The sequence below is a fragment of the Cynocephalus volans genome, chromosome 4, assembly GCF_027409185.1.
Source record: "Cynocephalus volans isolate mCynVol1 chromosome 4, mCynVol1.pri, whole genome shotgun sequence".
Classification (NCBI taxonomy): Eukaryota; Metazoa; Chordata; class Mammalia; order Dermoptera; family Cynocephalidae; genus Cynocephalus; species Cynocephalus volans.
The window spans coordinates 101908124-101921538 of NC_084463.1; the positions used below are offsets into that span (position 1 = coordinate 101908124).

Genomic DNA, 13415 nt, shown 5'->3' on the forward strand with positions numbered 1-13415 from the left:
AGACTTCCTGGAGGAGAAGATGCTCAAACTGAGTCCCAATGGCCTTAAATGTCCTCTCCCCTACTCGAAACGCCAACCAAGGGCAGCCTCTGCTTCAGGAAATACAGCCAACTCAGAATGCGACCTTCCCACCCTGCCAGAGCCCATTGTCCCTGAATCTGCTTGATGGATGAGCCACCAGAGGCCCAGAGAGGGAGGGTACTTTCCCCAAGGTCACACAGCATGACAGGGACAAATGGGACTTGGCACCTAAGCGTCCCCATTTCTTCTACTTAGCTCTGCCTTCCCAAAACCTTCTAGAAGTTCAGATCCCAGGAGGAGGGCTAATGAGTGAGCTTTATTGAGCGTGAAATTGGTAGGAAGTGGGTGATGTGTTGGCGCCCATAAATAAATCCTCCCAGAGAGGGATGGGACTGAGGCAACATCTGGACTGGGGCAGAGGCACACGTGGAAAGTGAAGGTGGGAGTAGCCGGCAAGTCAGTGTCCACAGGGCTTCCTTGAGCCCCTCTGTGGCTATTGAGACTGCCCTGGGAGTGGGGAGGAGGAGGTGACTGGCTAGGTTTTCACAGGCAGGGTGCTCTGGTGGCTGTGCCACCATAGATGCCCTGTGTCGGATTAATTGTATCCCTAAAGCTGGGAGCTGGGATGACAGCTGCCATGCTGGGACAGTGGAAAATGTCTTCCCTGACCCACCCAAGAGACCTGAATAAGCTACGGAAAGTCCGACTTTGAGGAGCTCTGGCTTGATTGTGTGGAGGGGCTCAGCCCCTTCTCTGCCCCCAGGGAGGGGTGGAGACACAGGGGAGGGGTCTCCCTCCCCCCAGGGAGGAGAGCTGCTGGCACCTGGCTTCCTCATCAGCACCCATTGTGTCAGGCAGCCCCGCGTGCAGATGGTGCTGATGTGTCTGAAACAGTTTCCTCCTTCTCTCCAATAAACTCAGCTAATTTTAACCCACAGGGCTCACAATGAGGGGGTGGGAGACACATGGACATCCGGAAGTGAAGTGAGGGTCTGTCTCCCTCCTCCACGTGGACTATCAACCCCTCTCTCTGCTGGGTCAGGACTCTCTTTGTGACCCTGGGGGGTCTCTTAACCTGTTTGGGCCAAATACCTCAGATGTAGCTGAGGAGTGGTCAGCTTCCTTTACACTGAATTCCTTTTTTTTGGTAGGGGGGATGGCCGGCCCCCACTGAATTCTTTATCCCTGAACTCCTTGCCTAGGCCCTTAGTCCGGGAGGACAAGGGGGTTCCAGGCCTTGCTGATGTCTGCCCTCTCACTCCCCTGAGGCCCTATCATTTCCACCCAATGCCACCACTCACCCTGGCTCAGTGTCCCTAGCTGGGGCATCTCTTGGGGTTTGGGAGGGGTGGGGGGCTGGCTGGGGACAGCCATGGGCAAGAGGGGCTGGCAGGATTGTGCCCTCAGTCACTGAAGGCAAGTGCTTCTGCTGAGAAGGATCCCACACGTACTGAGGGTGGGCCTTCAACACTGGCTCCAATGCCACCTCCTCCTGGAGCCCTCCCTGATGCCCTCGGCAAAGAGGAGAGCCCTCCCCACCTTCCCATGGAGAAACCAGCAGTTCCTGGGCAAGGCTGTGCCAAATGGAGGTTGGTTAGAGATCCCTAAGGGTCGCAAATTCCACTGGGAAGGAATGTGGATTTTTGCCTGTGGTCAGCGAGGGCAACTATGACCTGGAATGAGGCCTGAGACTGCTCTGGGCCCTTGGGGAAGGTGATTGAAGAACTGACGACTTGACAAGCTTAGAGCAAGAGCTTTGATCTCACTCTGGGAAGTGATCGTTCTAAAATACAAATTTGCTCCTGTCTCTCCTGTCTCACCGCCTGCCCCTCCCACAGCCCCGTTTTTTTTGTTTTTTGTTTTTTTTTAATTTTAAAGTGATCAGTATTTTAATAAGGAAGCAATATCTTAAACTGAACGAGTTAAATTGAGATAAAAATGTAAAGGTCAAGGGTTTGGATCCCCTTACTGGCCAGGTCCCCCCTTCCAAAAAAAGTAAAGATTATATCACAAAGAGAAAGTAAGAATTGGCAAAAGATCCTAACTGAAATTTCTTTTTTTTTTTTTTTGCTGTTTTCTTCTCGAGGGAAATAAAATTTCTTTTTCTTATTTTAACTTCTCAATATACATTGTAGTTTATTTTCATGTCCCTTTACCCATTCCTCTTCCCCCTCCCTCTCACCCCTCCCCCCAACTACATCATATCCATTCACTTCTCTTAATAAGTTCAAGGAACTGTTGTGATTGTTGTGTCTTCTTCCTCCCACCCAACATCTATTTGTTTGTATATTTATTTATTATTTTTAGCTCCCACAAATAAGTGAGAACATGTGGTATTTCTCTTTCTGTGCCTGACTTGTTTCACTTAATATAATTTTCTCTAAGTCCATCCATGTTGTTGCGAATAGTAGTATCTCATTCTTTTTTATAGCAGAGTAGTATTCCATTGTGTAGATATACCACGGTTTCCTTATCCACTCATCTGATGATGGGTGTGGGCTGGTTCCAACGCTTTGCTATTGTAAATAGTGCTATAACAAACATGGGAGTGCAGGTGTCCCTTTGACATGATGATTTCCATTCCTCTGGGTACATACCCAGCAGTGGAATAGCTGGGTCATATGGTAGGTCTCTCTATAATTGTTTGAGGAACCTCCACACCATTTTCCATAAAGGCTGCACCATTTTGCAGTCCCACCAACAGTGTATGAGGGTTCCTTTTTCTCTACAACCTCGTCAGCATTTATCATTCTCAGTCTTTTGGATCTTAGCCATCCTAACTGGGGTGAGGTGGTATCTCAAAGTGGTTTTGATTTGCATTTCCCAAATGCTGAGTGATGTTGAGCATTTTTTCATGTGTCTGTTGGCCATTTGTATGTCTTCCTTTGAGAAATGTCTGTTCAGCTCCTTTGCCCATTTTTAAATTGGGTTATTTGTTTTTTTGCTGTAAAGTTGTTTGAGTTCCTTGTATATTCTGGATATTAATCCTTTGTCAGATGTATATTTTGCAAATATTTTCTCCCACTCTGTTGGTTGTCTTATCACTGTGTTGATTGTTTCTTTTGCTGTGCAGAACCTTTTTAGTTTGATATAATCCCATTTATTTATTTTTCATTTGGTTGCCTGTGCTTTTGGGGTCATATTCATGAAGTCTGTACCCACTCCTACTTCCTGGAGTGTTTCCCCTATGTTTTCTTCAAGGAGTTTTATTGTTTCAAGATGTATATTTAATTCTTTAGTCCATTTTGAGTTGATTTTGGCTCTCACAGCAGCCCTGTTTCTAAGGCCCTTCCGGCTTAGCCCGACTGACACTCCCCCCCTCCCCAGTTGCTCTATGCTCTGCACTCCTCTGCATACCTGCTTCAAGGCCCAGGAGACAGTTCTGTACCCCCATCCATTCCCTAAATGTGCCTAATTCCCACCCAGTTACAGTTTAAAAGTCACTTCCTCCAGGAAGCCCTCCCAGGCCCCCTCGAGGATGGGTCGGTGCCCAGCTCTGTGCCCCTCTGTCGGCTTGGGTCATGGGCGTATGGTTTCTTGTAGAGTTGCCTGTGTCCCTGCAGGTAGGAGAGAAGCTTCTGGGGCATTCTGAGCCCCTGCCCGGGTGTGGCTCAGCTAAGGGTTGCTTAATGCCTGAGGCTAGAGTCAGGCAGGGAAATATCCCCGGGGTGGGGGTGATTTGTCTGCACCATCAGCCCTTCATATTTGTTTCCCAGCACCTTGGATTTGGGGTGATAGGTAAGGAAAGTTAGCAGATCATGGATCACTCTCTTCCAGCACCCCTTCCAAGAGGACAGGGCAAGGTGTTTTGCCACGCTGGCAGCACCTTAGAGCCACCTGGGGAGTAAAAACCAACAAACTTGAGAGCTCCACTCCCAGAGAGTCTGTGACCTTGCCAGACAGACCCTGGTGTACAGGCTGGGACTAGGCAGCTGGGAGGGCCTCTCTTCAGGGTCTCATGAGTGCGTTCTGTCCTAGGAGACCGTCTACACCTATCTGCTGGACAGGGAGTCCCGGCTGGTGTGTGAGGACCCCCCACATGAGCTGCCCCAGGAGGGGAAAGTCCGGTGAGCCATTCTCTGTACCCTCATTTCCTCTTGCATAGCCAAGGACTCTCGGGGCTGGGGCACCTTCCAAGGTCATCTGGTCTGACCTGCCCATCCAGCCTTGACCCCAGCCTCCCTGCCAGGTTGCTGACCCTAGCATAGAAGGGGCGAAGCAATGTCTCCTTTCATGGTGTGGAAGTGGATGGGCACAGGGAAAGTGCCACCTGGTAGGTTTCCTCCGTATAGAGCTCTTCTAAATTGCTGTGGCCTCCTCAGAGTGGAGTCTCAGCATGTTGGGGCTATAGTATCTACCAGTTAGAATCCCAGCTGCTATGAGAACTGCCTGTAAGGCTGGACTCACAGAGTGCTGGCCCTGCAGGAGCACATGGTGCCAACCCCTGTATCTGAGAACAAGGAGGTCAGAGGCTATGCCCTGCTGAGGATTCTGGAGCCCCACTGCCTGGGTTCAAATCCCACTTCCCTGTTTACTTGCTGTGAAAACTTGGGCAAATGATGCAACCTCTCTGCACCTCAGTTTACTTGTTTGTAAAATGGCAATAATAACAATACTTATAGGGATGTAGAGAGGATTAAATGTGTCTAACACATGTAAAGCATTTAAAACAGCCTGAGCCATGATAAGTGCTATCTGTAGGTGTTACCATTATGATAGAATGTTGGAATCACTGACTTAGGAGCCTGGGCTCAGGGCCCTGATACCTCTGAACCCACTGAATTCAGCCTCATTTTCCAGTTGGGAAAATGTCATGAGACATGTCCAAGGCCACATACCAGGTGTGAGACAGAGCCAGGCCCAGGACACAAGTCTCCTGGCTACTGGCCATTCTGGGGACAGTGAGAGGAAGTGGGCTTGTCAGGTGAGAAAGTGTTGCAGGGCAAGAAGGCTGGTGTGGAGGAGGCAGACTCTGGAGGATATGGCCATTGCCTTCCAGACCTTGAATGAAGGGCCGCAGTGGGGCCCAGGGAGCACTGGTTTGGGAGCCAAGGATAGAAATGGACACCAATGGGAGTGTCCCTAGGAGGCAGCTCTCTCTCCCTCTCTCCCCCTGTGAGGAGGGCTTTTCCAACAGACCAAATGGGCCAAATGATGTGACTTTTTTGGGTAGTTGCTGGCCAGGAAGCTGTGGATGGCTTGCAGGGCTGGCACACAGCAGCAGGTGGAGGCTGGATCATAAAGACAGATAAGGCCAAGGGGAAGGGGCAGGGATGGGCTGAAGGTGGTGTTGGGGAGAGGCAGGGTGGAGATGGGTCAAGGTGGGAGTGAGGCCCCTTGACAGCTACCTAGCCCCACCTGCCTCTGACCAGTACCACTCAGCAGGTGCCCAGTCTCATCCCCTAGATGCGTTTTGGCTTTCCTGCCTTCTTGTGCTCACTCATGCTGTTTGCTCCCCTGCAAAGTCCTTCCCTGCTGCACCTCCATCTCAGCCAATCCCATTGCACTTATTTTTTATGGCCCAGCCAGAGGCCCTCTTCAAGCAGCCTGCTCCTCAGTTCCCTGGCACCGAGGAGGGTCCAGTTTTCAGAAAAGACATCTGGGCCATAGTGACTCCCCACAGGGCAGGGCTTGTCCACAAGAAGAAGCCTGCAATGGGAGTTGGGAGACCTGGGACCCAGAACCGCGTGGCTGCAATCACAATCTCCTGCAGTCTCTCTGGGCCTCGTTCTTCCCTTCTGTGAAATGATAAGATTGGACATTCTGGTCCAACTCTGAATTCTAAGGGCTGCAAGGGGCCTCAGGGCTGGAGAGCAGAGAATCCTGGAAGGCTGCCTGAGCCAGGGTCTTCCCAGAAGCCTTCACCTCCTTGTTGGTGTCCCCTCCTTCATCTCCCAGCCTATTTCAGTCTCCACCCTGTGCCTTCCTCTTCTATTATGTCCCCTGCCATCTTAAAGCCTCTGATTACCCGCTGCTGAGTGCAGCGAAATCTTGGGCTTTTCAGCTGCAACTGAGGCGCCGCCCCCACCGCCCAGGCTGGTTGTCTCCCTCCACTACTATGTGGGGGCCCAGGACCCAGCCTTGAGAAATTTTTTTCCTCAGAGCTTCCCTGGTCTCCTCTCACTGTAGAATCTGTCAGTCCCTCCGGTTCATCTCAGGGGACACAGGGAATATTCTGTTCCCATCTCTGGATACTCACATTCTGGAGGAAGGGAGGGGAGAAGAGGGTCCAGGTCCTGGCCTGGATCATAATTTGTCTCCAGGAGAGATGAAAGGTCAGAGAGAGGTGGAGGCTCAGTGAGGGGATGGGGACTCAGTGAGGGGATGGAGGCTCAATGAAGAGATGAGGGTTCAGTGAGGGGATGAGGGCTCAGTGAGGGGATGGAGGCTCAGTGAGGGGATGAGGGCTCAGTGAGGGGATGGAGGCTCAGTGAGGGGATGAGGGCTCAGTGAGGGGATGGAGGCTCAGCGAGGGGATGAGGGCTCAGTGAAGGAATGATGGCTCAGTGAGGGGATGAGGGCTCAGTGAGGGGATGGAGGCTCAGCGAGGGGATGAGGGCTCAATGAAGGAATGATGGCTCAGTGAGGGGATGAGGGCTCTCAGTGAGGGGATGGAGGCTCAGTGAGGGGATGAGGGCTCAGTGAAGGAATGATGGCTCAGTGAGGGGATGGGGGATCAATGAGGGGATGGGGGCTCAGTGGGATTGTGGGAGCTCAGTAAGTAGGTGGGGGCTCTGTGGAGGATGAAGGCTCAGTGAGGGGGTAAGAATTAGTGATGAGATGGAGATCAGTTAAGGATGGGGCTCATTGAGAGAATGGGGCCCAGTAAAGGGCCTGGGCCCTCAGTTAAGGCTGAGGCTTAGTGTAGGGTGGTGCTCAAGGGGAAGGTGCTTCACTGAAGAAGATGATCAGAGAAGGATGCAGGGCCTCAGAGAAGTAGAAGGAGGCCTGGGTACTCAGCCCTTTCCAAGCCACTGACCCTACCAACAGACAGCCATTCGCTCTACTCTTTCCCAGGAAACAAATCGTTGTTAGATGGAATGAACCACCATAAAACTCATGCCTGTGCCTCTCTCCACTCTGTGCCCATCTGTCTTTATCTTCAGTGGGGCAGACCACGATGACCAGGCACTAGGGCTGAGTCGTTAGTCTTTGGCCAGGACAACCGGCCCAGGGTGTGGAGTCCCCCCCAGCCCTCAGTGTCAGCCTGGAAGATGGGGCGGGGGCAGGGGAATGAGGAAGGGAGGAGCTGGAGAGGAGGCAGGGAAAGGTCTGGGTTGAGAGGAGAGCCATCGGGGGCTCTGAGTGGAGACAAAGCCCCCACTGCCATGTGGGTGGGTGAGACTCAGCTTCGACACTGCCCCCTTGCAGCCTCTGGGCATCTTTGAAGCCTTCATGGGGGTAGTAGTTCTCTTGTGGAATGTGCAGGGCCAGGGCAGGGTAGGTTGCAGAGCAAGGTGCCAAGCCTTCCTGAGAGTTGAAATCCTTGGGGGCCCCAGTGCTTGGGGGCCATCTAGGACCAATCAAGGCTGATCTGCCCCAGCCTATCCTCTCCTCTCTTGTCCAGGGCCACTAAGATGATGGGGCCCTCACTGAGACTGGATTTCTGGTGTCAGATTCTCCCTCTCTAGTGAGAGTTTTACCCAGGCAGCCAGCATGATCTGTCTGATATCAAACCTGACCATTACCTTCCCCTGCTCAGATCCCTCCCAGGGCTCCCACTGCCCTCAGGATCAAGTCCAGCTCCTTAGGGCTCTGGCCTCTGTCTAGTCTTGCTCTTTGCTCTCCAGCCACACCAGCCTCTTTGTGGGTGGACCTTCCAACAGACACACAATCTTCTCTCCTCTGAGTCTTTGTACATGGAGTTCCCTCTGCCTGCACATCCTTTCCCCTCTGCCTTGAGAACCTCTGCATGTCCTTCAGGACTCAGCTCTGGTATCTCCTCCTCCAGGAAGCCTTCTCCGACCCCACTCCCACCCTGCACCTGGCTAGGCTGTGGCCTGCTCTTCCTCCCTTTGTTACCACCCTCACCTCCCAACTCAAATGTGGGTCCGCATGTCAGTCTCTGTGACACTGGGCTCCTGGAATCAGGCATGTGTCTGACTCCTCTTCTCATCTCAGTTCTCAGAACTGAACCTGTCCCAGAAGGATGGTGTGGAATGAAAGACTTTGAGTAGAATGTTCCCATAGGGCTTTTAGTTTAGAAAACATATTCATACTCTGGTATGGAGGATGGATTTAAGAGACCCAAACAGCATGATGGAAGCTAGGGGAGAGGCTGCTGCAGGGTTCAGGGGAGAGGTGTCTCTGTTTGAGCTGAGCAGTGGCGTGGGAATAGAGAGCAGGGGACAGTTGTGAGAAATACATGAGAGGTGACTCATCGATTGGATGGGGGAGGAGAGGAAAAGGGAGGCAGCTAGGATAGTTTTCAGACAAGCCACAAAGGACCTGGTGGGTGGTTGTGCTGCTTTGGGGTGGTGGTGGAGATGATAAGTTCAGATTCAGATGGGGTACCTTTGGGGCACCTCAGAGACATCCAGGGGAGGCCCCCAGGTGACTGTTGGGTATCTGGGGTCTGGAGCTCAGGAAGGAGGACTGAAGTCATGAGGCCATGAGCACAGAGGAGAGAGTTTTGTGCAGAGGAGGAGAAAGGCTGAGGACAGATTCCTTCATCAGTGTCCTGGGGGAGAGAGGCCAAGGTGGCACTGGCACCAGGCCTGGGGCTGGGAAGGCGGGGAGTCAGGGGTCGGTGGTATGACCAGCAACGCAGGGACCAGCGCCATCTTGTGGCTTCCCAATAACCAGATCGTCTAAGGCCAAGTAGCTGCATGGGGTTTGGCTGAGGGTCCTCCCCTGCGTCTATGAAGCCCTAGCCTTCATCAGTCATCAGGAAGCATGGCTCTTGTTGCCCTCCTGCCATCGAAGATCCTTATTCCTTCCCAGGGTGGCAGCCAGGACAGCCCAGAACTGGAACCCAGCCCTCCAGGAGCCTAAGGTCCTGGGTGTGAGGGTTGGAAGGGAGGAGACAACACTGGTTCTTATAGATTCTGAACTGGTTGCAGGGGCCAGGTGGGAATAGGTCTAGTTCAGAACGCTGTGTGACCCTGAATGAGACACTCAACCTCTTTGGTCCCTGATTTCTCTAGTGGCTGTGACCTCCAGATCTGGTTACTTGCCGGCTGCTTCCTTCCTTTTCCTCACCTGAGCTCCCCTTAGTGACCCCACATGCACATGTCAAAGTCCCAGCCCCCCCAAACCTCTCTTCTGTCCAGGCCAGGCAGTTCCTACAAACACAATTAAGTGGAGGCAGCATGAGGGATGAAGAACCCAGGACAATTAATCATCAGGGAGTGACATCTGGAGAAAAATCAGGCACTTAATTAAGCACAAAGAGCCAGAGGTGGGGGGAGGTTGGTATGTGTGGTTGGGGCAGAGAGAAACTCATTCTTCCCACACCAACCCTACCTCAGTTGCCACCTCCCCTCCCCACCATCACACCCCTGTTCAAGGCTCACACCCCCACAGGTCTTTGGGAAGGCTCAAGCATAGTAGGTTAAATCCAGCTCTAGTGCCAACTGCCTGGGTTCAAATCCTGGCTCTACCTCTTATTAGCCATGTAATGCTAGAACAGATTACTTATCCTCTCTGCGCCTTAGTTTCTCCACTGAAAATGGAGATAATGATGATATCTAACTCACAGAATTGTTGGAAATTCTGAGTTAATCTCTGTAAGCTGTTTGGACTGTGTATGGCACATAGGAAATGTCCAACATGCTTTAGTTACACTGATTCCCTCTGGAGGTCCCCCTCCTGTGCTCAGCACCACGAGTTGCTCTGCAATTGTTTTCTGAGGATGGCAATGGTTAGGATTCAATTCTCCCCCCCTCCAGTGGTCCATGGGAGGCTCAGAGAGGTTAGGTCACTTGCCTAAGGTCCAGCAGGAGTAGCGGCAGGATTTGACCCTGGCAGCTTAGCTCTGAGCCTTTGTGTTTGCTTGCTCTGCTCTGCCAGATGCCTGGGGATCTGCGCTGGGCCCCACACGTGCCTTTCCCACATCTACCAGCAAGAGGTGCCCAGGCAAGTCTGTGGCTGCCTGTCCCTCAACACGGAGGCCAGGGTCAATGACTCTTTTCTTTTTTGCTCTCCTCGTGTCCACCCTGAAGCAGGTGAACTTGTCCAGATCTTCGTACATGTGTTGGGTTCAGCCTGCTATGTGTCCCAGGCCGGGGCCCACTCCTCTTTGATCCAGGGGTTGAAAGGTGCGATCATGCCCTTTTTTCAGAGAGGCTGTGATCTCCCGGAAGCGTCTAGGCTGCAATGGGCTGGGCCCTTCTAACCCGCTGGGGAAGCCCTTGGCGAGGCTGGTGGCTCCACTGGCTCCTGACAGCCAAGGTAAGGGCTGGGAGCTGGGCAGGGGCAGGGAGGGACTGTGGCCCCTGCTCCTCAGGTTATGTCTGTCTTCTACCCGTCTTCATCTCTCTGTCTCCTTCTTTCTCTTGCTCTGTGTCTCTAGCAATCCCTTCATCTAATTCTTTCTCTATTGTGCTACTACTAACCTCTCTGAGCCTCAATTGCCTGACTGTAAAATGGGAACAGTAGTACCTGCCTTGAGGGGGCGTTACAAAGAGGAGCAAATGAGATGACACATGTTGGGGGCCTGGCACGTACTACGGCTCAGGGGCCAGTGGCCATGGTTCCAATTTGCTTGCACTCATGCTGTCACTGTCTCTGCTTCTCTCTCTCTTCCTCTCCATGTGCCCTGTCTGCCACATCTCTCTGCTTCATGTCTCAGTCTCTCTAGGTCTCTGTCCTCTGTCTCGATGTGGAAAGTGCACAAGACTGGGAGTCAGGAGACCTGACTTGCTGTGTGATCTTGGGCAAGTCACTTCCCCTTTCTGGACCTCAGTTTCCCAATCTGTAAAATAGGGGTGCTCAGCCTTACCTGCCTCCCTCCCTCCCTCCCAGGGTTGCTGGGAGGATTGCGAGAAAGCTGTCAAGTGAGGGGTTTCGTTCTATGCAGGGGTTGTTGCTGTGGTTGTTTTGCTGCCTCAGGATCCCTCTCTCTGTCTCTCTGGGTCTCTGGGTCTGTGTCTCTGTCCCGACCTCTCTCTGTCTGCGTCTTTGTCTCTCTTCCTGGGCCGTGGTTCAGTATCTCTGAGCCTCACTAGCCCCGCAGGACCACCTCATTGCCCTCTCCCCCTCAGTGCTGGTCATACCGCTGGTGGACAAAGAGGCTGGGACTGTGGCAGCCGTCATCTTGGTAAGAGCCGCCCAGGCGATTGTGGGTATGAAGGGGGTAGAGGAGAGCAGGGGAGGGAGAGGGAGATGGGCCTGTCTGGTGTGTGTGTGTGTGTGTGCGTGCGTGCGTGCGTGCGTGCGTGCGTGTGTGTGTGCATGCGTGTGTGCGTGCATATGTGTGTGTGCGTGCGTGCGTGCGTGCATATGTGTGTGTGTGTGTGTGTGCGTGCGTGCATATGTGTGTGTGTGCGTGCGTGCGTGCGTGTGTGCGTGCGTGCATGTGTGTGTGTGTGTGTGTGTGTGTGGTGAGGGCAGCAAGCTGGGATGGAATGAGGAAAAATGGAGGTCTGTGGCATCTCCCACACCCCAGCCCCCAGCCCCACCTTAAATGGGCAGGATGAAGCTGCTGGCTCAGGTGGCCACTTTCTGAGGGATGTAGAAGCCCCATCTGTGCTGTCAGTCCCCGTGGGACTGTAAAAGCCCAGCCCTTGGCATAGTCCTGACCTTGGTTCCTCTTCGGGGTCCTTCTGGATGGGCTGGGGATTGTGTCCAAGAGGGCATGAACACAGGGAGATGGGAAGTGACTGAGAGACACTGAGGAGGGACAGAGGGACATAAGACACTGACCAATAGAGACAGTGTGGGCAACCCAGTCAGAGATTTAGGGTGACTGGAGCTCGGGGGCTCAAGGAGAGGAATGAGATGGCGTGAGATGGCATCAAGCCCCAGCCAGACCCAGGGCTATGGCTGGGCAGATGCCAGCGGGCTAGGCGGGCTTCCTAAAGCAGGCAATTGAGGGAGAGAGAAAGGGGCCTCGGTGGGAAGTGGGGGATGCCCTGCAGGGCAGAGCTGGGCTGGAACCTAGGCAGGGCTCCCCGCTGCCCTCTGCTGCTCCTTGGGGAGTTCCTCAGATTTCTGCTCCACCGCGGGTGTTGAGCAGGTGGTGGGGCCTTGCAGGGTTTGGGGTTCTGCTACCCTTCCAGTCTCTTCTCCCATATGGAGGTGGGGATTCAAAATGTTTGTCCTGTTGTAGGAACCAAAGGGTTAGTGTCCCGAATTGTCATTATTAGGGGTCTCTTTCAGCTGAGGTGGCCACCACCCCAATAAGGGGCAGGCTTGGGGGCACAAGCAGATAAATGAGCCAGCGTTGGTGCACCCAGGGGACTCCTCGAGAGCTCATTAAAATGGAATTAAAGGCTTCCGAGGCGCCTGACCTTTCCTGAGCTACAGGCGGCAGAGGGTGGCGGAGTGGGGGGTGGCCATGAGGAAAGGGAAGGGGAGGGGAGGTGAGGAGCACTTGGCTTGGTCCCCATGCCCCATCTGCCCGACTGAGTGAGAGGAGGCCCCTGCTTGGTTTCTCCCGCAAGCTGCTCCCCCCACACACAGCTCCCGTTCCCGCAGGGAACACAGGGAACGCAGGGAACAGGATCTGCTGTTGACAGTTTTCGGTGGGCCCCTCCCCCTCTCCTTTGCTCCTTGTCTGTCCCAGAGTCGGTTGGTGGAGGGCCAGGGCTAGAGGCCTTGAGCAGAGGTGGTGCAGGGAGGCAGTGGCTCAGTCGCCCACCTCCTTCTCTGTGAGGGAAAAGGGTCTGGAGTTGCCAGGTTCCTGAGGAGGCTGCAAAGACTGGGTCAGGAGGGAAGCAGCTCCGGCCAGGGGAAGACGTTTGGAAAGCTGTTCATCTTGTTGGCAGGAGGATGGTTGCCAAGACCTCTGGTCACCTTGGCTCAGGTTGGGCCAGCAGTGCAGGCTTCAACCTTCACCTGGGAGGAAGAAAGGACAGTGTGCGTGTGCGTGTGCGTGTGTGTGTGTATGTGTGCGTGTGTGTGTGTGTGTGTGTCTTGAAGATCAGGCCAGGGCAAACCATTTCTGCCTTCTAGGAGCTCTCAGTCTTGGAGAAGGCAGGGACACTCTCAGGCTACCATAGGCCAGATGAAATAAATGCTGCCAGCAGGTGCTCTGGTGGCAAAGGCTGGGGCAGCAAGGGGTACTTCACAGTGGAGAGAGCATTGGAGTGGGGCTTTGGGGCATGGGCAGAGCAGAAAGGAAAGGGTATTCTAGGCAGAGGGAAGCATGAGCAAAGGCGGGGCTGGGGAAGAAGGGGGTTGGTGTGTTGGGGGAAGAGTGTGGTCCTGGTGAGACTGAAGTGTGGGGTGCA

The 13415-nt window shown here is 53.6% G+C and overlaps 1 protein-coding gene across 2 annotated transcripts in view; it reads left to right on the forward strand.

Moving 5' to 3' along the window:
- Positions 1 to 13415, forward strand: part of PDE2A (phosphodiesterase 2A) — a 63608-nt gene that overhangs the window by 32387 nt on the left and 17806 nt on the right. For both annotated transcript variants that reach the window (XM_063095645.1, XM_063095647.1), the window contains 3 exons: positions 4000 to 4088; positions 10304 to 10413; positions 11226 to 11281. In XM_063095645.1, the coding sequence (XP_062951715.1) occupies positions 4000 to 4088; positions 10304 to 10413; positions 11226 to 11281 (255 nt within the window). The remainder of the gene's footprint in view (positions 1 to 3999; positions 4089 to 10303; positions 10414 to 11225; positions 11282 to 13415) is intronic.